Source organism: Tinamus guttatus, unplaced genomic scaffold, assembly GCF_059628265.1.
Source record: "Tinamus guttatus ecotype Peru unplaced genomic scaffold, ASM5962826v1 Tinamus_guttatus_pri_ptg000246l, whole genome shotgun sequence".
In the NCBI taxonomy this organism is placed as follows: domain Eukaryota; kingdom Metazoa; phylum Chordata; class Aves; order Tinamiformes; family Tinamidae; genus Tinamus; species Tinamus guttatus.
The window spans coordinates 3,346,998-3,371,095 of NW_028288780.1; the positions used below are offsets into that span (position 1 = coordinate 3,346,998).

Consider the following 24,098-nt stretch of genomic DNA (forward strand, 5'->3'; position numbering starts at 1 on the left):
TTTGGGCCTGTAGGGCAGTTGAGGTAATGGGGATCTCTCTGTAGGTATTACTGCAGGACAAATAATAGAATAAGTTGCTTAAATATCCTGATTGACATCCAAGTAGCAAAGGTCAAAAATTGCTTGTGAGCAGGGAGGAAGTCCTAAACTTGAAGTGCTCAGCTGTTTGTTCATTTTTTTTCCCTAATCTCATGGCCTTATAAAATTAAGCAGCCAAAACATACTGAAATTATTATAAACTCAGCAAATGCTGCCTCCTAATCCAGATACCTCTAACTTCAAGGGAAAGAGAAGTTTAAATTATGCTGTCACATGCGCTGTTTGCATTTCAGAAGCTCTCAGTAGAAATAAATATTGCCTGGGGACTGATATTTTCCCTTCTGGCCATTCCAAGCCTTATCAAGCAAACCAAGCGCCCGGGTGCACCAAAGGGCTCCCTTGCAGCAGGGAGCACGAGCAGGGCTGCTCCCCCGGGGAGAGGACCCGGACAAAGGGTCGGCAGCCGGGCTCGGTGCCAGCTCTGTCCCTGCATAGACCTGAGGGGACGAGTCGCCTCCCTGGGATCGCAGCTGGAGCCTGGTCAGGAGGTCGGGATCGGCAGAGGGCAGGACAAGGCTGGACATGGCCCCGCGTCCCATGGTGTTAGGGGGAGCTCCTGTGCCCCAGGACAGAGGGTGCTGCAGATGTGTCCTTAAGGGTAATCAGGGCCTATGGGTGCAGCCCTGCCTGGTGGGTAGCATTTATTGTTGCCATCATTACTCTTTTATCACTTGTAAAATATGTACTATGGCTGCAAAAGCTAGTCCCGAGGTGCTTCCTTTCGGGCAGAAATTTTAATGATCAAAGTGACTTGCCTTGTACAAGTGCATTTCAAGCAGAATTTATGAAAAATTATTTCTAGGTACAGAACAGCTGATACAGGGGCGAAAATGCTTCAGGGTAGACAGCTGGGGCAGAAGCTTGTGATTAGAGTCTGTACAACTCAGGAAGAGAATATTGTAATTTGCTGTTTACTCTTTTTGCATTTATTGAAATAAATCCTAAATACATGCTCTACATATACCAAAAAAAAAAAAAAAAACAAAAAAACCAGAAAACTTACATCTAAGGCATTTGAGATACACAACTGTACTTTGCTTTAAAATGTTTCCATTTTCTAATTTTACATTGTCTCAGAAGAAAAGGACAAATGAAAAGCACTGTCCTGCTGCTTTTATTTTCAAGTAATAGCAGCTAAACGAAAGTATAGCAGAACAGTGTTGAAATATGTGTGGGACTCTCTTTACCTAGCTAAATGAAAGGATATTACAGTGTTTGCTTATCTTATAATCTTCCTGAATATATTTTTTGTTAGGTTGATTTTGCAAACCGTTTTGTTGGAGGTGGTGTCACTGGGGCAGGACTAGTACAAGAAGAAATTCGCTTTTTAATTAACCCAGAACTGATTGTATCTAGGCTCATCACTGAAGTCTTGGATCACAATGAATGTCTTATCATCACAGGTTAGTCTTTGTGGAAGGTGTTTCACATATCATTCCGGTTTTATGTTGTGTGTGTGTGCGTGTACATTTATTTCAAACTGAACTTACATGTTTAAGGTGTTGGGAGTACCCTTGTCCTAAAGGTACTCCTAACGAGTATTCACCTCCTAAGAATTACAGGATCTCTGTTCCAATAGAAGATTTGTGAAGGAATTTTTTAAAACAAAAGAAACAGATGACAGCAAGCAGTCAAGTGTCATAAAACTTCTTCATCATATATATTTTCTATGTTTGTGTGATTGAAGTCGCAGCATTTCTAGCTCTAACTAAAGGATACCCTAGGGTGGTGTAAGTAAAGGGTGCAGTTACCAGCTCATAGCTTATGCTTCTGTTGTGCTGAAAGCAGGGGGGATTCTGTTCCCTCTGCCACTGGGATGACCTGATGAGATCAGTGTGATTGAAAGCTTGTGTGTGAGAAGAGCAACTGGCTTCTAGTTACCAAATAGAGGAGGAAATGGAGAAAGGCAGTATCCATTAAAAAGGATTTCAAGTCAGTAAATGTATCTGAGAATATTTATCTTGTATCTTATATGTTTCTTTTGACTGCCAGTTAAACAAAATTTTTATACCAAATGCTTTTTCAGATTATGTTGTGAGGCTGTGTATGAAGATGTGCTGTCTGTCCAGTGCTTCACTCAGAGTATTTTGCCTTTTGTTTCCACCTCTGTCTTAACATTTGGAATGTTTTTAATCCACCTAAATGGATAATAAACAGCTAATTCACTGTTAAAAGGTTAGAGAGGCCCAGATAATGCTGTGTGTGTCTGTTCTACACCCGGGAACGCAGGGAGCAGCTGCGTGCTTCCTGACAGAAAAATAAAGTGGATATGATTTATTTACTGTAAGCAACAGCTATGAAGAAATATCTGACCAGAGAAATCCTCTAGGCAAATATTATAAGAGATTATGTATGGTTTGTATTATTCAGATTGCTGTAGTAAAACCATGTTGCGTTTAGTTACCCGAGCTGCCTCGGCAGGCAGGGGTGCAGAGCCCAGGCCGCAGCCCGCGGGCAGCGCTCCTACCCACCCGGCAGGAACCGCAGCGTGGATCTGCCGACCTTCCCGTGCCCACGGAGCCATCGGCGGTGGTGGGCAGAGCATGTCTTGGTTTCACTCTTGACCTTGGTAATCTTTCTAAAAACTTCTGTGCCTTTCTGTGAAAACTTTTTGACAAATGGGCTTTGGTGATTAATTTAAACTGAGTCAGAAAATTCTTGGCCAGGCCTTATTTCTGCCGTGGGTATGAGACTGTAATAGGATTAACATATTAAAGTTTTGTCCTTTGCATGAGACTCTTTTGGGGAAGGTAAAAGTAGAGCACAGCTATTCGTCTGTGTTAGAGCTGCTTGGGAGAAAGAGCAAGTTAATGTTTTGAAAGAGCTTCTTCCTTTCTCCTGGGAAAAAATGATTTGCGATGAAAAGGTAAAGGTGACTTTTTCACTGTGGTAGAATTCTTTCAGTTTTACTTTTTTTACAGTGTTTTGCAATTAATATCTATGCTAAGATGTTCTGCTCCTCTAATGGAAATGGCCATGCCATCATCTTCGTTTCATCCCTGGCATTCCTCCAGCTTGGTTTGTGACCAAGTCTCCACTGTGTGTCACCACCCTCTTGATAAATTACCTTCTTTCTATGGTGCGTCTGACTCGGTGGCCTAATGGGTATAACTGTGTAGCTTAAATTTGCAGAAGAGCCTGAGAAATTGGAAAGAAATTCAATTCTTTGTGATTGCATGGCATCTGGCTAAGATCACTGCTGTAATGAATATGGGGCTGGTCATGCAAACAGGCAAGTTCTTCAACACAGCATCTGCCTACAGAAACGTGAGCCCTCATGTCAGAGACTCCAGTGGCTGCATTCCTGCTACATTTTCTCCGATATATCTGTTTTTAAGTATCAATATTTTACTTTTTTTATGGCAAGGGGTTGGTGGGGTTTTTTTGAGTTCATCTACACAAAAGCAGGGCTAAGAGCAGATAAAGCTGTGGTCCCTGTTGTGAGTTAGGGATTGACCAAGGGCTGGTCCTTGCTGCTTTGGGAAGTGCCTCTTCGGAGACTTGTGAGCGCCATGTCGGGGCAGGGAGCTCAGGCAGCTGCTCCTGCTGGAAGTCAACCCTGTGGGAAAAGCTGTTTCTTAGCTGGATTGGTTTGTTGATTGTGCCCAGGAAAAGGGTTGGAAGAACACAGAATAAGAGGACCTTTCCCTTAAGTCTTACCAGTAAATGTCTGTTCATATTGGCCTGTGGTGGCTACAAAACCTTCTGGGCAGAAGCACAAAACTACCCAGTGTTTTTCATGTGTACTGCCCTTTTATTGGGTGCCAGCAGTGTTGCTTACCCCCTGCCTGCAGAGTTAGATTTCTGGCTCATCAGCAATGCTAGTAGGCCTTGCGTGTGTGTTATCCCATCCCTGGTACCTTATAACATCACACAGATTTATGCAAATTAAAAGTAAGATTCTGGAGACTGAGAATCATGTATTTATTTTTAGTAATAATTGCAACTTTTTTTACATGGATGAGTGCTAGCATTTGGCAATTTCACTGTTCCACTGCTTCTGTAGCTACTGCACGTTTTACTAAATGTATTTTTGAAAGATTGGTGTATGTATATTTTTTTCTTTTTGTCTGGGTGGGCTTCTTCATTTTGTAGCTTCTTTTCAAAACTATGGAAATGTGACCGTGTGCTGTATTTGTGGCTTGTTGTGTGTGTGGTTGTTGGTTTTTTGTTTTTGTTTTTTTTTCTTCCTCCTTTCTATATTTTTATGGGAGGAAAGAAAGACTCACCACAAACGTTTGAAGTCTGATTCATTCTGTATTGCTTCCGTTCCCCCAGCTGTAGCGCTTTGTATCTCTGTGATTCACAGGCAAAAGTACTGCCAGTTTTTGTCTGACCTCTTTCCAGAGCTTCACTTATTTCACTTATCAGCCCATTGATTTTAATTAACTCTTGGTTTTGAGACCTGAGCTTAGAGTTTGTATGATTTCTTTGTGCTTCTGTTATTGATTTATGTATATATTTGCTTGTTTGTTGACGCTTTCCTCCTCGGAAGCTGTACTTTAATAAAAATGAATGAAAGCAATGACCTTTTTTTAAAAAGTAAGCTTAATAGTAGGGCTGTCACTTAATCTATCCTGATGCAACATCTTAACTGTCTTTTTTTTCCACATGCTAGACCCCAAAGGAAATCAGCTCTTCTGAGCTGAGGTTTTCCTAGACTGTTTTCTCTAGGGCTGTCGGAAAGGTCAAACATTTCCCTTGTTTGTCTTTTCTCACTATTTGCTCAGACAGTTTTTCAAACCATATCAATAAATATGATTTTTACCCAAGTCGAGAAAACTATTACTGAAGGCTGATAGCCTATAATTTGATTAAGAGACTGACTTCAGAATATTTAAGCTGTTCATAGTTCTATCTTGTGTGATATGCCTTTACAATTTGGGGAGGAGGAAGGCAAGTCTTGGTGTGAAGTTTCTGGTATGATTTTTATTTATTTATTTATTTATTTTTAAACCATCGCATTCATTTTGAGTAGCAACTTCTCAAATTAGCCTTGAGGGGAGTTTGTGTGTCCCCAGTTTGATTTTATCTTCTAAATAAATGGAATACTCAAAGTATGAGTTAACAATACAGCACATGATTTGAAGGAGCACTGGTAAGTTAAAATGAACTTAGGTAAATAGGGAAAATGTTTTGAAAACATTCATCATTTTAAATGGTTTTAACAGTTTACGTTGTTCTGAAGACCCCTAAAAGCAAGCATTCAAATTTCTTTGTCAGAGAAGGTTAAAAGTGAATAGTTGTAGGTTTCTGACAGTTCAACTTTTTTTTTTTTTTCCTATTTACAGATTGCAAGACTGAGATTAAATTTAAGCAGCCGTATTCTTAGTTTCATCCATCTATGCAGTGTTATGCATGACTCTTGCGTTAGACGCTGTTGTGCTGTCAATTATTTTGAATGCTTGCAGGTCTTTCCAAAACCCAGTTTGCTGCTATATTTATAGCACTAGTAGGTACCACTGTGTGATAAGGGAGTTGCTTAGCAGTTTTCATCTGGTTGATATTGTGCCAAGTGGTACCTGTTTGAGCTGAAATTTTCGAAATGAGGTATTTCCTGCAATCCTCTGCTTTTGAAATTCAACCAAAAATAATTCTGCTGTTGTGAACACAACTAGGAGAAAACTTGTGTTTTTCTTTAGAAGTATTTCCTTGAAACATTTGTGCATTGCTAAGTTTGGAAGCAGAGACTTGACGTCTGTCAAGATGGGATGGAAGGGGCTTTTGCAGAAGGCTTGTGATACTTGGGCTCAGTTAAAATGCTCCCCTTCTTGGTCTTGGGATAAACATCCAAGTAATAGCTTGGACACTACTGTGTAATAGCTAAAATTATTAGAGATTTTAATAGTTTAATTTCTTTCATCCCTTAATACCTGGCCACAAGGCTTTTCTTCAGCTTTATGGGTTTGGGGTTAAGCTTTTTAAAAAGAAAACTGTTCTGTGGGAATGTACAGCCCACGAAAACCACTTTTTATGTTTTCTCCTCGTGTTTCCTAGAGCTGTCATCTCAGCTCTTAGCTAAGCTGTGATGTAGCAGTGTTGCCATGTTTTGAATAATAGAGTGACTCTTTTATTATCGTGTTTGCAGGTAGTAGCCTCAAAGATGCTTCTAGGTTTGAGTTGTGCTAATTAATAACTTGTCATGTCATGAGCCTGGGCTGTTTATAAACGATTTGCTTAAGAATTTCTTTCCTTATCCCTGCATGGCTCCAGCCAGTATTTCAGAGTGAATGCTGAAGGTTAATAACATGCCTTTCTGTCAAACGCTCTGGAGTTGCCTTCAGTTTTGAAGGCTGAGAGTTGGAGATGACCACGGCATCGTTAAAGCTGAGAAGGCTCTTGCTGCTCTGCGTAGCCTTCCTTTGCTACAGGGCCCTGTTGCTGCATCTGGGGAAAGCTTACCTGGAGCTTTCCTCAAGTTTGCTCCTTGATATGTTTGAGAAATCTCTTTTTATCCGCCTGAATCTAAGAAAAACAAGATCTTGGTGAAGGGAAGGCACCTGCTCTTTCTTAATCAGGTATTAATCTGTAAAACTTCCATGACAAAAGGCCTTTTGTTGAGAAGCTGTCCATCTCTGGAGTGGCAAAGTCAAGAATTATCTTCCAGCCGTGCTGTGTGCACGGTACAGCGTGTGTAAGAGATTTGTGTTTGCAGTGTTCTGTGATGGATGCTGGCTATCATCTGTGGAAAAGAAGCGTGTGCTGGTTATGGGAAGACTTATATCCCCATGCAGATAGGAAGCTCCAGCTTCTGCCGATGCTCCTGAAAGCATTGCACATTTGTTCAGAGAAACAGTGATTGCTGTGAAAGGTTCTTTGCCAAGAGGAAAAATATTTACAGTCTTTTTATGTAATGAGAATGTTGTTTGCATTTCAGGTACTGAGCAGTACAGTGAATACACAGGCTATGCAGAAACCTACAGGTGGGCAAGAAGCCATGAAGATAAGACTCCAAGGTAAAGTTTCACATAAAAATATCAGCTGAAGAAATAAGTAACTGTCTAAAATTTTGAAAAAATGGGTGGCTTGAGTATTTCCTAGCCATTCTCCCAATAGAAAACTCTTTTGTTTGCTCCTGCTGTCTTCAATAACTTACCTGAAGTTAATCAACAAGATTCCCTGCTTGCTTGATGCCGATTGTGGTATCTGCCAATGTGTCATTCTTAAACTAACAACCTCGAGGTATTTTTAATTTGAAATTTTGTTAATATATTGACTAACGTGGGGCTTGATAGAGCCTCATGAGAAGTTTGACAGTGATACCTTGAGGGTCACACTGCCAGTGACACTTGCGTGGCAAACTAAGATTTAATTTAATAAATCTCAATTGAAAGCCTAGAGTTCTTTTTTTATTCAACAATGTTGTTATACAGTATACATAGAATTATGCATTTGCTATGGGAAAAAGACAAGCTGAGGAGAAACGAGCTCTTTCGAAATATATGCAGTGTACTGTCCTATAAATATTGGAAGAAGGCAGAGCCAAAGTGCCTTTTTCCTAACCTTGAAGTGTTCCTTTGTAGCTAATAAACAGTGCAGTTTAATTAGATTTTCTTTCACATTTCTACTCCAATGTTCAAAGTACAGCCAGGGTATTTTTACTTATATTGGAAGCCTTCTGTCTCTTTCCTGATGCTGCTGCTTCTTCCTCCCCACTCCCCAAAAACCCTGCGCCACTGACCGCTGTGGGCTTCACCTCCCTGGCTTCTACTAGCAGAGAAGCTCTGCAGGGAGTTGCTTACTTGAGATCTTGCTTACGTGGCCAATACTAAACAACTAATTTTACTGTCATCCACTTTTGTCCTCCCTCCAATTTTAGGGATGAATGGCAGCGGCGCTACACCGAAATCGTTGCTATAGATGCATTTCATTTCAGACGTTTCCTTGATCAGTTTGGTCCGGAGAAAATTAGAAGAGAGCTCAACAAGGCCAGTAACTTTTTATTGCAGTCAACAGTCTTAAGGCTGCTTCACTGATGCTTATAGTACCTTTTCAGTACTTTTGTGTTGTTCAGCTAAGGATATTCTTGCTTAATTGTCTTTTATAGAAGATGCACTTTGGGGTTTTGCCCTCTAATGTTAAAGCAGAAGCTTTTCAAATAGAAGCACTTATTCCTAGAAACTCAATTCAAAGATGTGTTTTCTTTAACGTTCAAAAAATATGTACAAAGTTTGGATATATGTGTTTTTAACTCTCCATTGTCTTGCTTCTAAAATGTGATTTTAAGTCCTCTCCTAGTGTTTTTATGGGACTGAGTTATGCCTAACTCTGCTAAATCATACTCAGCCTTCCAATTAAGGTGGAGAGGCAGTCTTAACATGTCACATATGGTGTCCCTTGCTTTTCTTGCACCTTTCATGCTAATTTTTAAGGTACTCCCCTATGAAGATGGGGTCACTTTCCCTCCTGCCTGTTGTAGAGGGTTTATCCTGTTACTCAGAGGGCTTGGCTTTTATTTTTATTTCTTTGCTTAGCTGCTGTTTATTTTCCTGAAGCAGTCCTTCCCCATCTCTCAAGGCTTTGTTTTTCCAATGACCGGCAATTGCCATGAGTGAGCTGCTTTTAGCACTGGGGCCTCAGCTTTCAACTCGTGTCCGTGTTTCCAAGGCCTTTGGTGTTACTCCATGCTTAAACTGTGTGTCACAGCACGAGGCAGCCCTTGCCAAGCTCTGTTTCGGGGTGCAGGCCGGTACCGCCGCTGCCGGACCGGGCTGGGGCTCCAGGTCTGCGGCCTCCTGCAGCAGGGGCAGTTCTGCCGTGCTGGGCCATGGAGCAGGGAGCCTTGCACACTTGTTACTGTGTTTGTGCGGGTTAAAAACAAACTAATCCTGAGGTCTGTGTAGTGCACTTTCATAGCTGCTATAGGCTTCAGCTTTATCTGCAGAATTAAAACCAAGGAGGCACTGCTACAGTTGTTGAAATATCGTGCTTTCAGTCACTGTAGAATGTAATAGGACGTGTCTAAGTAAATTCCATCCTCAGTATTTCCCTAGCATCCAGTTGGAAAGGGACTGCACCTTAAAGAGTAACTTTTTTTTTTTCTTCACAGTAATGGTGTACTTTGATAAAAGACTAACTTAGCTTTCAAACTTGAGCTTCATAACTAAAGTAACATTCATCAGCTTGTTTCTTTATGGTTGGTAAGGAAATTAGCCCTGAAAATGATTGTAAATAAATATAAACTTCAGTGACATCTTACTACGAAATTCAAGTTACCAACTCTACTGAATATATGATCTGTCTACAATTTTCATTTTTCATTGCAATTTAATAACATAGGGCTCAGTAAACTAAGTATGTGCACATAGGCTGTGAAATACGACTACATTAACTATTACTAGACATAGCTTAATCCCATTTTTTTTTCCAGAGGCTCTTTTGACCCTCTGTTACTTTGTTAAATGTTAGGAAATGCTTGAAATAACTTGAATAAAATATTTTTCTTACATACTTGTATTTTCCTGTAAGCATACATGATGTCTCCTTTACACACTTCATTTGTCTTCAAGAACCAGATGTTCACTGACAGCCAAATTGCTCAAATGGCAACTGTGTTAGGGTGACTCCTATTTCTGGTTTATCTTGTGCCTGAAAAACAAGATGAATATTGTCCTAAATCAACTGCTTACAATGAGAAGAAACCCCATTGTGTCTGACTTCAGTATTCAGATTTGCAGATACATGTGTAAAAGATGTCACATTTTTATCTGTGCTGTCCCATGAGATTAGTGCCTAATGAAGCCTCTCCCTAGCAATAATTTTCTTCTAGTTGGAAGTTCCAGCTTCCAAAAGCAAAAGAACAGCTGACTTATGAGTGTGATTGCAAGCCCAACTATAAATGTCATGAAACCTGTTTTGATAGCCTCTGATTTAAAAGCCTATAGCTTCATCTTCAGCAAGAAGTGCTTCCCTAAAAGTTACAGCCTGGTTGTTTTCAACAGCATGAACTGTGAGAACGATGCTGAGCAGCTGTGGAGAGAGGGCGGGGAGGGGGAAGCCAGCTGTAAACATCACACACTTTGAAATCATATCGCTGCCATACATTTAGAATTGTGTACAGCTTGAAGAGCTTAATTCATGTTACTCAAAAGCAACAATTTTCCCTCTTTCCATATGGAAGTAACTGCTTTATCTAAATTTTGCACCAAAAAGCTTTCATATTTCTGTGTTCTTAAGTGAAAACTACTTAAAATGTCTAATGTATTGTTTCTTTTTTAGGAAGTGATTAGCTATATTAAATTCTCTATTTAAAGATAGCTTTACCCTTTATTTGCTATAAAAAAATCATGAGAATACTTCTTCCAGGTGTTCTCTTTGTTGCTGCAGCCCTTCCAAGGACGGACAGACTTTTTTTTTTTTACTGTTTCTGACATGACAGTTTTTGTTCTCCATGTTTTTTCCTGGTTAGTTGAGAAACACCTGTTTGTTAAGTAAAAACTGAAAAGAAAACGACATCCTACTGCAGCAGCAATCTGTATCTCTCATTGGGAGGATGGAGTCTGAAGAATTATTTTTCCAGGCAGACGGGGTAATAGCTTGTTTGGCCCACACATTTTATACAATGTGCTTTGGACATTAAGTGCACTAATAGCTCTCTTTAGAGAGAGCTTAAAAAGCTGCACCTGATGGAGCAGGTAATTTGTAGACATTTGTGTAAATGCTCCTTTTGCAAACCTGAGTCATGGTACGCTGCCAAATTATAACAGAAGTCAGAATTTACTGCTAAAATCAGTTAGGGGTAAAAGACGTGGATTTTTCAATTCATGTCAGACAACGTGTTCAGTAATTTTTTGTGCTATCACAAAAACTTGAGGTGTATTTTTTTTTCTGTGTATGTATACAAACATTGCCATTACTCAAGACTTCCTAGTGCATATCAGACTCTCCCCCTTCCTCGTTTATTGTATTAGACCTGTATTTTAAGATGCCACTTTGCATTTTGTTTTCAGAATTCAGGAATTTTAAAACTACTAGATAAAGCAGCCTAGCAGTGGGCTGAAAAGCAACAAAAGTGAAACAATATACTGTTAAAGTTGCAGTCTCTGTTCTGGCTAATCTAGAACTACTGTAACTTAATGAAATGCCTAGGAGGTTGTGCTTTTATATAACTCTTAGCTTGGATCAGCATGCATCAAACATCCTCTTGCTTTAAATTCTTCAGCGCTACTGCGATTAATGTTACATTTAGAGGAATGCCGTATTGAATCTGTTTACGTTGACTAGCAGTAGTCCTGGCTGCCGTCGCCACGTGGCGGTGTGGCAAGGCTGGCGCGTGCCCGCCTCACGTGCCCCCTCGTGTGCCTGCAGGCCTTCTGCGGCTTCGGCCGCCCCGGCGTGCCCCCCGCGCAGCTCGCGGCCGTCGCCACCGGCAACTGGGGATGCGGCGCCTTCGGCGGGGACTCCCGGCTGAAAGGTAAGCACGGGAATGCTCGCGCCAACCAAGGAGCTCGCGTTTTGGTCAACTGGCCTTTTCTCATTTACGGTTATTAAATTTTAGGCAAGAATTGGAACAAGAATTTAACTATCTATAGAACTGGTTCATTAACCCCCATCTGTAGGCTGTGACCTTAATAAAAGGCTTACCACTTTTACATGCCATTTGTAGCTGAAAGTTTAAGGTAGGTAGTAGGTAGGAAATGCTTTGTTTATAGGGACCCGTAACCCTGAAAACTTCAAAACCATGTATCTGCAAAATTAATTCACAAAGGAACATAATCATTGTGATCATCAGTCATACAAATCTTTTTGCTTTCTGGGCAAATCTCTTAGATGAAACATAAGATATTTTCATCTCTGCAAAGCTGCTTTAACTAAGGCTCTGGTAGCTGGCAGGCTTTCCCAAGCCCCCTTGCAATGCTTAATGTTCAGTCTTGCTGCTTAGTTCTTAGCTGCAAGCTGCCCCACAGGCACTTGGAGACATTGCTCCCTCTGGATTCAGCCACTAGCCCCTGCCTTCCATGTCCTTTCTTTAATTAGAATATTTATAGTGCAGCAGGTATTGCATGCCTGCATTCATTTCGGGCTCTTTTCCCATCAAGTTAAGGAGTGACGGATCCTGACACTTAAATCCATATGCTGATTTATATAATTGTAAGTAGAAATTTACATTTTGGTTACTGTCAAACCCTTGGAGAGTATTTAAAATTTGTTTTTCGCAACAGCTTTAGGTGGTTATGTTCTCAGATGAATGATTTTCAGGCTACCAGCTTCATTAGTTCTCTTTCTGAACGTGTTTTATTCATTGAGAATCTATTTTTCTCTCAATGCTCATTGATTTCATGACAGCTGTCTTTGGGTTTCCATTAGACAAAATAGATTGCCAAGTTCGTGTCATCAATATCAGGAGCAGTATTTATTGCAGGATCTGATCATATTTGATTAATGATTCACATTAGGAAGGTTTAATAAACATTTTAATTTGCAGGAGACCTGTTCTTGGATATGTAGTACCCTATGTATATGTTTTTTAAGCATACAGGTTTCTGCTAAAAGTATGGTTTATCTTATTTAAAACTTACCATTTGTTCAAAATGTGAATGTGAATTATACAATAGGAATTGCTCAAAACTGAGGTACTAACAAAGACCCACAGAGCTGACAGGGTGTGTTGAGGTAGCCCATAAGAAGAGCTGTAGGTGTAGACAAAGAAATGGGCCATAATCATGCAGTGCTTCATAGATTAGGTGTCCAAGAACCTGCCCAAGAACCTTGATAAAAGTGCCTGTTACGTATTTATAACATTCTGTTTTATTTTAGCTTATATCTTACTTTAACCTTTCATTCATTGTTTTCCTTCAGTTTTGAATCAACTTTGTTTTTTCCAATGTTTGCCAGAATTAACATTTAAAAGCAAGTTACAGCACTGCTGCTGTTCTGAAAACATTTATATATATATATATATATATATATATATATATATATATATATGCGATAACCAAATGAAGGCTTTTCTACATCGTCTGAAGTGCCAAAGGTGTTTATCTCTTCCGTCCTTAAATATTGCAAAGGGTCATTTTGAACTGCAAATTTTCTCAGTGGTTCCCTTCACTATGGCCAAATCTTTTACAGTGGAGAAAAGTCTTTTGCAATTTATAGGGCATCACGAACCTTTCCTTTCTGGAGATATTTTAGAAAACTAAAATACCCCAGTTCCACTTAACCCAAGGGAAAAAGTGTTCATGGCTATACAGGCTAAACAGTGTATTGCAGGGGATAGGTGAACGGTTTGCAGATGCAGAGGGTATGTTTAATTGTCTAATGATGAAAAGAGGGTAGTTTTACTGTATAACGTGCAGAGACCATGAAACGCCTGGACTTGACTTGCAAGGGCTACAAGGAGGTTCCGCGCAGCCGAATCGCTGCTCTTCGCGTTCCCTGCGGGGACACTGCCTCTCGCTAATGCCCGCGCGATGGTGAAGCTGATTCTTGCCAAAACTGCTTGGCCCTCCTTTAATGACGTTTTAGAGCTAGTCGGAATAAGCAGTAGGGTTTTTGTAGTGCTTTTGATGTGTGGTGTTGTTTGGAGTGAGTATGATCGCTCATTAGATTCTGTTCCCCTATGCAAGCTAGTTAATTAGGCCCTTTAAAAACTGAACTACTGAAGCTTTACCAAATCCACAACTGGTTCAGTAGTTTAATTAAAATATCATTCCCAGATTGAGATTAATTTCACATGTGAATCATGTAATTTATAACTTTAGCTATGGGTTTACAAGAGTTTTTTCATTAAAGACTGCAATATTTCACTAGGTCTCTTTAAAAATGTGAGCTAAGCTATGAGCAGCTTCCTATTTAAATTCCACTAGCAGGTAGTACGCAATATGCTTTCTGTTTTATTTAAAATGATCATTTTTCCTTTTCTGCCCAGTAAGTAAAGTTAGCATGTGATTAATATTGTCATTGCACAGTATTGAAAATGTGTCCATATAATCTGAAACCAGACAAGCTCTAGTAGATTAAATAGTTGATAGGGACCCTTTATTTGGATTGTCGTAACACTATCTGCACTATCTGATTGATTGTGTTTGCAGGTCGCACTCCCTCTTACAGTAAGATCAGCTTGGAGGTCGGCGAAGGAGCTGGGCTCTTGTAACAGCTTGGTGCCCCCTACCAGGGTCTTGGCTTCCCTTTCCCCCACCCTTCCTCTGGGCTCTGGTGCCTCCTGGGCACTGACTCTTGCAAACCCCTCCATCTGCCAGTTCCACTGCTAAAGTAGCAGAAATCACCTTTATTTCCCTGTTGTATAACTTGCCAAGCCATTTACTAAGCTGGCAGCAGAGATGTCTGAGTATCTGAGATGCTGCAAAATAGGTAGGAGGTAGGTGGGGAAGGGGAGCATGCCAGAGGGCCCGAGCTGCCCCCTCTAGTTGCTGTGAGTCATTACTTTGGCTCAACTCCCTCCTCCATCAGTACCCTAGACCGTGTCGCATCATAAATCTTAAAAAAAATCTATTTCTGAGATATGGCACATTGTTCTTTCTCTTCCATATAGAAAAACAGTCTAAGTCAATTTTGTGATGTCACCTATCACCAGAGCATGGGATGCAGCTTGGCCCAGTGGCTTTGAAAGAAAGCTGGAAATTAAAGCACCTGAATTGCATTCGTGTGACACCATGAGCCACTTGTTATGGGTCCGAGTGAGCTATCATATTACATGCTGCATACTTGGATTATAGATTAGATGAAGACCTTGCACTGTGCTATAAGATGCTGCAGCATCTTAGATTTCCTCCTGGGAGACAGAAGTGAGGCACAGTCTGTGCTGCTTACGCAGTAAAAGGGGATGCTCCATTTCTTCTGAAGGGTGGTAGGGACTGGAAATTGCCCCATGCTGATGGTGGCTCTTTACTCCTTTCTTGCTGTGACTCTTTCTAAATACCTTCAAACAGGATGTAAAATGGTGCTCTGTGTTTTTTTTGTGCTATAGCACCTGCTCATTGCATAGCCAGTGTGCTTGGCCAGCCAGTGCTGCCTGGGAGAAAAAAACCTTGATTTTCAAGGTGTTTCTGCAGGCAGATGTGCAAGGTGGTTGTCTCCTGTGACTCCAGCAGAATCTCATATTCACCTGTGTAATCTCTTTTCTGTTTCAGCCTTAATACAGATACTGGCAGCTGCCGAGGCTGGGCGTGATGTTGTTTATTTTACCTTTGGGGATGTGGAGCTGATGAGAGACATTTACAGCGTGCACACTTTTCTCTGTGAGAAGGGCCAAACTGTTGGTGAGCATAAGGAAATCTTTTCCTGTAGCAGAGAGATTTATCCTTCGTTAAGAGGAAATTGCCTAGTGAGAACTATTGTCATCAAGTCTGGAACCAAAGCAAATTTTTCTTAGTTTATTTGCACCTGTTTCCAAAGTGAGGAACTGTTCTGATTCAGAGCCAACTGAGAAGCATTAATTTGTGGAAAGACTTTCTGAATCCTTAAAACAGATTAACACTTCTCAGTTGGCCTTTGGGAATCATGCCCCAGAGCTTGGAAAATCTGGATATATGTGGTCAAGAGAAGACTTACAAAGACAGTATAATCTAGTTTTGTTTGAAATATATTTTTAAATGAAGTTCTACTTACACACTCTTGATATAGATTTGTTTCATAATGGTTTTGGCTTGATTCTACAAGGTGAATTAGTAGCTAGAACTGTTATCCAGTAGCAATACAGAAAAAGCTGCCTATCCGTTGCCCCGCTGTAAATGTTACAGTGCCCTTAACTTCTGCAATAAAAACTAGCAAAAGGACATAGGTAAGGCCTGGGGAAGGGGCATGTGTGCAAGGCAGTGCCCAGGTGGTGCAGAGAGCTGAGCAGGAGGCTGAGGGAGCCCCCCGCAGAGCCGTGCAGCTCCCCTGCACCCTCCTCGGGGGGGATGTTCCCCGCCACCCCGCGCAGGCCGCAGCCCCCAGTGGGTATGAGCTCGCGTTTTAAAGAGATGTTTTTCTTCTCATTTTGAAGGCGATGTTTATCGGCTGTTACTGAGATATTACAATGAAGAGTGCAGAAGCTGTTCCGCTTCAGGACCAGAAGTCAAGCTGTACTCTTTCATCTATAGCACCGTTGAGTCCTATGCAGATTCTACTGATGATGATGATGATGGTGACGAAGAAAAAGGAGTGTACTTTGAGGATTAAAATGAGTATGTTGTTCTCCTCCCACTGGTATATTTTTTTTGAATTGTTTGTGAATTGTCTTTATATATATTGATTGCATTGGTAGTACTACGTACATCATCCAAACAAAAATCAACCTTTGAGAGAGATTATTTTTGTTTGATACATGAAAACCTGGTTCATATGCATATAGAAGGATTTATTTGGTAAATCCTGATTGCGTTATGCCTTGTTATTATGCCAGCAGGGCATTTTAATACACTTGCATTTCAGTCAAGAAATTACTGGAAAATGTCAAAATATTTTCCTGTGTTCTTCTGCATTTATTTTTGAGCTACCTTACCTAGATTTCTTACATAATCTTAAGGGAGTACTAAGAGCCACATAACTCCTGGGATAATTGTAGAGGGAAGAACAGTTACAATTGTTCTTACTGACAGTAGTGTTATTTTTTTACTTCATTAGGATTGCCACCATATTTTGGTTTTATCAACTTTTTCATTCATTTAATTTAAAATGGCTAGATAGGCAAGGTTCACTGCTGTTGGCAATATCATTTGAGTTAAGGTCTGCTAATTGTGTTTATATTCTCATATCAGCCCTTCCTTATTGAAATATATGTAGAAGCATAAGATGGAGATGTAGCTGGAATGGCTTGGGTCAGGAAATGGGAATATATCTCAGTGAGAGAAATGTCCTCAGGCTACAGATAAGAGGGGGGGGGCAAAAAGAGCTCTTTTGTTTGGAGCTTGCGCCTGTGTCTTTTTAGACATGGGAAAGGCAACAAGGAAAAGAGGTCAAAAGATGTTTTGGGGGGAAAAAACAACAAGAGAGAGCTATTACGAGCTGTGTGAATACCAAATGAATGTTGCTGCAGTACATTAAAGACAAATTAATAGTTTACACAGAACTTCAGGTACACCAGTGATGAAACTTTTCTAGGCCTATGTATAGGGCCAGTCCAGTGCAAGGTTTGTCTCCTCATTAGTTGATCCCCAGTTGAAGCCCAAATTGCTAAGGTTTGCCTCATCTCTGTGTGTTTTTTGTTTGTTTGTTTCCTGTCTGTCTGGTCTGTCATTGCTGTTCTACCCAGTTTAGCAGTGCAGCACAAACCAGCTGCAGGAGATGCCCTGAGCTACGGTTCTGGTGTCAGCAAAGCTTTTGGGTTCGTGCCTGATAGAATCTCTCCAAGCCTGGAATATGACGTAATTAAATGCTGGAAGCTGTTGGGATTCTGACTGGCAGTAACGTGTTCCCTGCTGGAGCTGCTCTGGTGGAACGGACAGTGAAGAGTCTGGGTGGTTTAAGTGCTTCAGAGTGCGATGCCATCGTGTTAATGCTGCCGTGGGCAGCTTGGAAACATGTTGCTTGGAAGGTGACACAACAGCGTAAGCAGTTTCTTCCTATCATTCCTATGAGCTGTAGTTTCTTCCACCTGCATCCCTTATAACAAAGCAAAGAAAAAATTGGGACAGGATTTCAGGTCCTTTACTTTATGCATGACTTCTGTCCTCAGAGTGAGCAAGATTGTTTCTCCTGCTCCTAGTTTTCCAGCATTAGCTCAGATTCTGGCAACAGGAATAATAACACTGTTTAGGATAAGCTCTTATTTGGGTGCTTAGTTCAGCTATGATAGTGTTCCTAGGTACAGTGCTAATGATAAACGTACCCTGCTAATTGAGAAAAGCAATGGAAAAACGGTGCTGTTTGCCAAACCTCATTCACCTTACTGCTCAGGAATTCCTATAAAGAAAAAAATAAACAGAATTTGTTCCTGAACAACTGGAAGAAGATAGGATAAAAAGCTTTAGGTGGCTAGATATGACCTCCCGTTTCTTGTAAATAACAACATCTTAGTGCAATATTTATTTTCATCACTGGGGGGGGTGGATTTTTGTGTATGAAAAATATACCAAATAAGATGGCATGAAATTCTACATTGGCTCTAGAAATGGAAAAATACATTTAACTCTGAAAAGAGTCTCTCAAGATCGTATTGTGGTGTATTAAGAGATCTTTTGTAGTATCAAGTATTTCCAGGATAATCCTAGTGATCGTATGTAGTCTGTAATTTCACTGATACCTGAGGATCACTCTTTAGGATATGTTTCCCGTAGGTTTACCTGTGAAGTATGGTTGTTGGGATGGGCTAAAAGGAAGGTAAGAGTTAAGATTTTAGCAACAGTGTTAGATTCCTGTCACTTTAACGGAACTGCCCAGAATGCCGCATCAACGCGGAAGCAGGAATTTTGGATCAGTCTGATCTCTGCTCTGTATCTTAGTTATTTCTTCATCCAACTTTCACCCTCTGTTTCTAAACTACCTGAAATGTTTTCTTTAGCTAGAGATGTTATTTTGGTGCTCTTCAGGAAACGGTGTGAAAAGGAGCTGCCAATGGCCTCTCTGTGCACCTGAGTAAACTTCAGTTTCATTCTTCTAGAAACCTGTTTATGGAATAGTCTCTTCTTTTGCTTTTATTACATTAGAGAACTTTGCTATATGATTTCAAATAAACTTCTACCAAAACTATTGTTTTATATTTCTTTTAGCAGCTAAACTGAATGCTTAATATGAAGCAAGGCTGGGCAGTTATTTAGATTGCAGTGTTGCCTCATGATCACGTTTGGTGCGAGAGCAGCACCTCTCTGTTTGACAGCTCTTGCACCGAAATTCCTCAGTTGAGGTGTTAGTTATGAGATGTTCTTATCTAATGATGAGTACCCATGACTGTATATATTAATTTATAAACTGTTGAAGTGTTGACATTCTTTTAAACCTACAGTTTATGCATCATTATATTATATTGATTTTTCTGGATCTGTATGCTAATGTTTACATGATTTTATAGGAATACAATTAAAAAATTCTGACAAGCAATAGAGCCTGCTTTTATTTATTCTCTTAATTTGCTTTACAGGATATAAATTTCAGCACACTTGACTGCACAACACTAAGTAGTAAGTTCTAGTAGTAGATTTAATAATAAAAATTGTTTGCTACATAAAATGATAGCTAGGTAATCTTGTTCTTATTGCATAATATTTTAGGAGTTGAGCGAGACTGTAGCTATCTAAATGAGAAGTAACTACTGTAAGTTTTAAGGGCAAATCAATTGAGAAGGTGTGAACATGAATATGAGAGTTCATAAGCTTAAATGTATGGGGCAAAAATGCAGACTTTTTGCTATTAAATTCTTCATTTGTCTTTGGAAAGTGGTCAATTGACTATTCTTTGATCTTTGTGAAGGAAACAAAACAAAATAAAGTATAAAAGTGAACAAAAGCCTAAAAATGTATAAATAATAACATGTGTAAACGTTTGCAGGGTTTTTAAAAGTAGATGTCCTCTTCAATGGAAGGCTGTAAACTATTTTTCAAAAAGCCAACGTTAAACTAATACAGAGTATGTTTTTGAGCATTACAGAAAGGAGAAAATGTAATTTCTGGTTGCTCCTGAGCATTTAGATATATCTGAACTTTATTACTGTTTGTAGTGCTAATAATAAATAATTTAAGACTTATAGTACAACAGTGTTGTAACAAAGCTTAGATTTTCTTCTGGTGGGTCTAGCATTTTGTGTTATTCCAAAACTTACAGTTTTCATACACAACTTCAAATTTCTTGAGTATAAAGTGAAAATCTACTGTTTATAGTCTGAGCTTTGCCAAATGCACAGTTTTCCTCTCTACTTTGAAAGAAGGAGAGGGAAAAAAAGCAGGGAAAAAAGAGTCAATTTTTAGGTGCTGTGGCAGAACAAGGAAAGAAAATGCAGTCTGTAAGCAGCAGCATCCCAACTACTTGCAATGCTGGAAAGAATAGTGTTTGCTTATGTGGGAGCTGATGAACCAAAGCAGCAGCTTAAAATACAGATCTCAACTACCATGAGCAGTTGGATGCTGTTTTTTTTCCTAAGTTGTCCTCAGCCAACGTGGACCTGAAGCAATATTGGTTTGCATATGCAAATATCATACAAATCAGAATGTTAAAAACAGCCTCAAGGTAGTTCCAGTGAAAACTCCTCGGTGCACCTCGGAAGGAGCAGGAGGTGCTGCCCAGGGCTGCTGCCTTGTTCCTGCTGCGCTTATGGCCCGTTCCTCTGCGTGCAAACGCCCTGGCAGAGCTCGACGGCCTCGGCCGTCCCAGGGCTCAGCCCTCAGATCCACAACTTGTGGTGTTCACGGTCCAAGCGGTTTCCACTTGCTCTCCAGTGGATGTAGGACCGAGCTGCTATAAATCCTTAGGGTTTGGCAATGTATTCCTGCGTAATCCGGAGGAGAATGTTGCAATATTTGCTCTGGATGGATGGCTGTTTTAAATGAATAAATCAAAGTCTACCTAAAGCCTCTCTTCACTATTACACAGCACATTTTTGACAGGAGTGAAAGCATGCATAAAATGTTGGAAATTACAAGATGCTGCAGTTCCCTGAAGTTTCTTTAACTAAAAATTGGGTATTTATGGTCTTGTTTTGTGCTCACAGTGTTTGGTGCTCGTTTATCATTGCTTAAGTGAGTGTGACCTGGAAGCTATATGAGGGGTATCTGTCTCTGATAACACCCCTACAGCAGTACCATAAATTCCTGGTTAAGTGAGCTGTCAGCCGGGGGGTGGTGGATGGTTCGCATAGGTGCAGAGTTGAAGGAAGCTCCAGGACGTTCCCAGTCCTCCTGGCAGTGCTTGGACGGGGTGTCGTGACGGTGACAGCTCCGCGGGGGCGCCCGGCGCGCTCTGCTCTGGGTACTGCCTCGCGGAGATGTACGGGAGCTCACGAGCTGCTGCAGCAGGGCCTGTGAATGCACCACTAACCGGCTGTGCGTCCACTGCAGGGAGAACAGGGGAACCTGCGCACGGTAAAAAGTACTGCAGTGTCTTCACAGAGGGTCTCGTTTTGCTCGCTGGGCCTCCTACAGCTGGTGTTCATGCATGGGGGTGTTTTATAGACCTTATAGTTCTTCTTCAGACCAACTGCGTCACACCGAAAATATTTTTCCTACCTAATTTTCCTAACAAAAACATGAGCTACTAATTTTATAATGTAAATGAAACTGGTGATATTGAAAATGAGAAATTTGTTACCCTTCCTTTTTTTTTTTTTTTTTTTTGAATACAAAGGTGCACTGCCTTGCTATTCAAGTTTCCAGAGTGATGGAGTACAAGCAAGGCCTTCTTTCACTGCAGATAAAATGCTAAAGTCATGTCCGATCATGTAAATGTTACTGAAAATCCATAAATCATCTTCTTGCAGCGAGTGGATTGTGTAAAGAGCTTCTTGGAGAACAAGGCAAGTGCCCTGTCTAGAACTTTCCGCAGATGATTTTTCTACGCTGCTTTCAGGTATATTGCCATCGGAAGTTCAGGTGAATGACAGATTTTTATGTTCTTTATAGATATGCCTTCCATTACTGCTTGAAACTTTTATTGATATAATAGCAATTCCTCCTTTCGAAATGAGTCTCATCAAAATAGGATTTTGCACAGATGAAAACTGCACTAAACAGGAGAGCAAAAAAAAAAAAAGAGTGGAATGGTTATTGTTTGAAAGTTCACATTTATATTTACCAAGAATCAGAAGGCAGTGACATGTGAGATGCTGCCGTATCTGAAAGAACACAATTGTGTTGTACTGCAACTTAATCACTCTACCTAAAGAAATATTAAACTTTAATTCTAAAGTCTATTTTAATAGGAAGTCTGTCATAACTAAGAAACTGCATACTGCCTCTTTTAATGACTCCTAATTCAGTCGCTTTTTATCTGTCTGACCTTAGCTAGGGGTTAATATTATTAGTAATATTTTTTGTCTGGAAATATGTTTGCTAACTGCTTGTTTTTCTAGTTTATCTAATTGCTTTAGAGATGCATTTAGACTCATCTTTCTATATGTCCTTATAGGTAAGGTCCTTTTGGGTTCGTTTCTGGAGGAACACTCTGCTTTAAGCTGGGGGTCAGTTGGCAGGGCTAAATGTGCTAAATCTCTTTCACTCATAGAACAGCTTGGCACACAAGATACAATAAAGATATTGTATAAATCAAAGTGGCTGCGACAAGAAATTCACTGCGAAGATGTGAAGAGTTACATTTCCAAAATTAAACGTTAAGAAAACTGCTTTGAATAGCTAAATTCTGTTATTGAATAATGACACGATTTTCCTTAATGTACTAGGAATTGATTGGTTCTAAACCAAAATGTCATGGAAATAAATTGAAGTAAGTGTAAATGTTTCACACCCTTTCCTATAAAGGATAAGGTCCTAACAAATTGCATTTTCAAATCCCAAGCTGACTCTGTCTTGAGCATGCTGCATTGTAAAGTAATTATCCTGTTCAAGTTTTAAGTCATTATTTTGCCTGTTGCCCGAGGAGTTTTACAGCAGAACAGTATTAATAAAATGCCAAAAGTACAAATTTCTTACGTTAATCTCTGTCATAAACAGAGTTCATATAAGCAAATTGGCATTTTCATTCATAATTACTTGACCAACTATACATATGCGTCAGGAATGAAAGAATGTTTGATTTTACGATCTATGAAAAATGAAAACCTTTATATTTTGAGGAAAAAGACAAAAAACGGTGTCTTCTGAGAAAGCTTTGAGCAAAGGAGACTTCTAATTCTTCCACCTGGTAAATCTCAGCTAATGCTGGGGATGACAATTTCCCAGCGTTTGTGGTGAAAGAAAGACCTAGCAACTGATTGCGTCTGTGCAAGCCTCGCTCCACCAGCCCCACACATACCGAAATAACAGCCAAGCCCAGGAGATTAAATTTAAAATGCAACAGCTTGGGAATTCTTTTGCTCTCTGAAATTCAAACATTTTGATTGCAGGCAATCATATGAACTAGCCTTTTTTTTTTTCTTTTCCTTTTAACGAAAACCTGGTGCCTCAAAAAGTCATCCGACTTCATCATCTGGAGCTTCAAATCTTTTGACTTATCACTTTGTAAGTTTTTGAAGACTCTAAATCATTTGTCAGTCCCTGGCATGTGAGATTTGAAACTTGCACCTTCTGCATGTCAGTTTTCGGAGCTGTTATTTTTAATAAGTGGCAGCAGGAGCCTCCTGTGCCTGCTCAGGGGCTTTTGGCCTCTGTCGTTTCAAGGCTGATCACATTCTGTTTCTTTTAAACAAGCATCCTCCTCTTTTTCCTTCAAATCTTGATTACATGTGGCCTTCAAATAGCCTCAAAATGTTAATAAATTACTTTTAGATGAGTTTCTGTTACAGTCTAGTAAAAGCTCCTGACAGATCTGTTAAGTTATACCCATGGAAGATGAACAGGCTATGACCAGAGGAAAGCATCTGTAGACTTCGATGACAGTGGCTTTGCTCTTCTGAAAATCTGTTTGGCAACAGCATGATAAAACTATGAATTGAGTAAGTTAATGACAACTTCAGATTCACCTCCCCTAAAGTTAAGCTAGTGTTTACTGAATGGTGTGCACAGCAAAGGCTGGATCACAGGGACCAGCACTACTCTTAGGTATTTTCTGTTTTCTTGCTATTTCTTTATGGCTCGGAGTCATAATGCAAGCAGTAACTAGCACTGAAGTCTCATAATGATATCTAATAGGTTGTTTCTCAAAGCTTTTGCAAAAAATGACTATCTAGAACATCCCTGTGTAGGGGAAGTGACCTAACCGAGGTTGGGCAGGCGGCTGGGAGGGAAGGCGGCAGGGGCGCGGGCCGGTCTCGCAGGCAGGCCGTGCTGGGGAGACCCGGGCAGCCCGTTCCTCATAGCGAGGCGAAACGCGCCAGGGCCGCCGCGGGAGGCGTCTGGGTGAACCCGCTGCGGCCGTGCCCACGGAGGGGTTAACGGCTGCCCGCGGGAGCGCTCTGCGCCGCGCGCCCCCTTCTCCGCCGCGTCTCGCCAGTGAGCTCAGCGGCGGCCTCCGCGCTG

General features: G+C 40.5%; 1 protein-coding gene across 1 annotated transcript in view; it reads left to right on the forward strand.

The window, feature by feature from the left end:
- Positions 1-18,284, forward strand: part of PARG (poly(ADP-ribose) glycohydrolase) — a 60,058-nt gene extending 41,774 nt beyond the window's left edge. The window contains exons 13-19 of the mRNA XM_088526362.1: positions 1,355-1,502; positions 6,977-7,055; positions 7,919-8,027; positions 11,407-11,512; positions 15,189-15,317; positions 16,046-16,226; positions 17,294-18,284. Of these exons, the coding sequence (XP_088382488.1) occupies positions 1,355-1,502; positions 6,977-7,055; positions 7,919-8,027; positions 11,407-11,512; positions 15,189-15,317; positions 16,046-16,221 (747 nt within the window). The 3' untranslated portion in view covers positions 16,222-16,226; positions 17,294-18,284. The remainder of the gene's footprint in view (positions 1-1,354; positions 1,503-6,976; positions 7,056-7,918; positions 8,028-11,406; positions 11,513-15,188; positions 15,318-16,045; positions 16,227-17,293) is intronic.
- Positions 18,285-24,098: the final 5,814 nt, after the last annotated feature.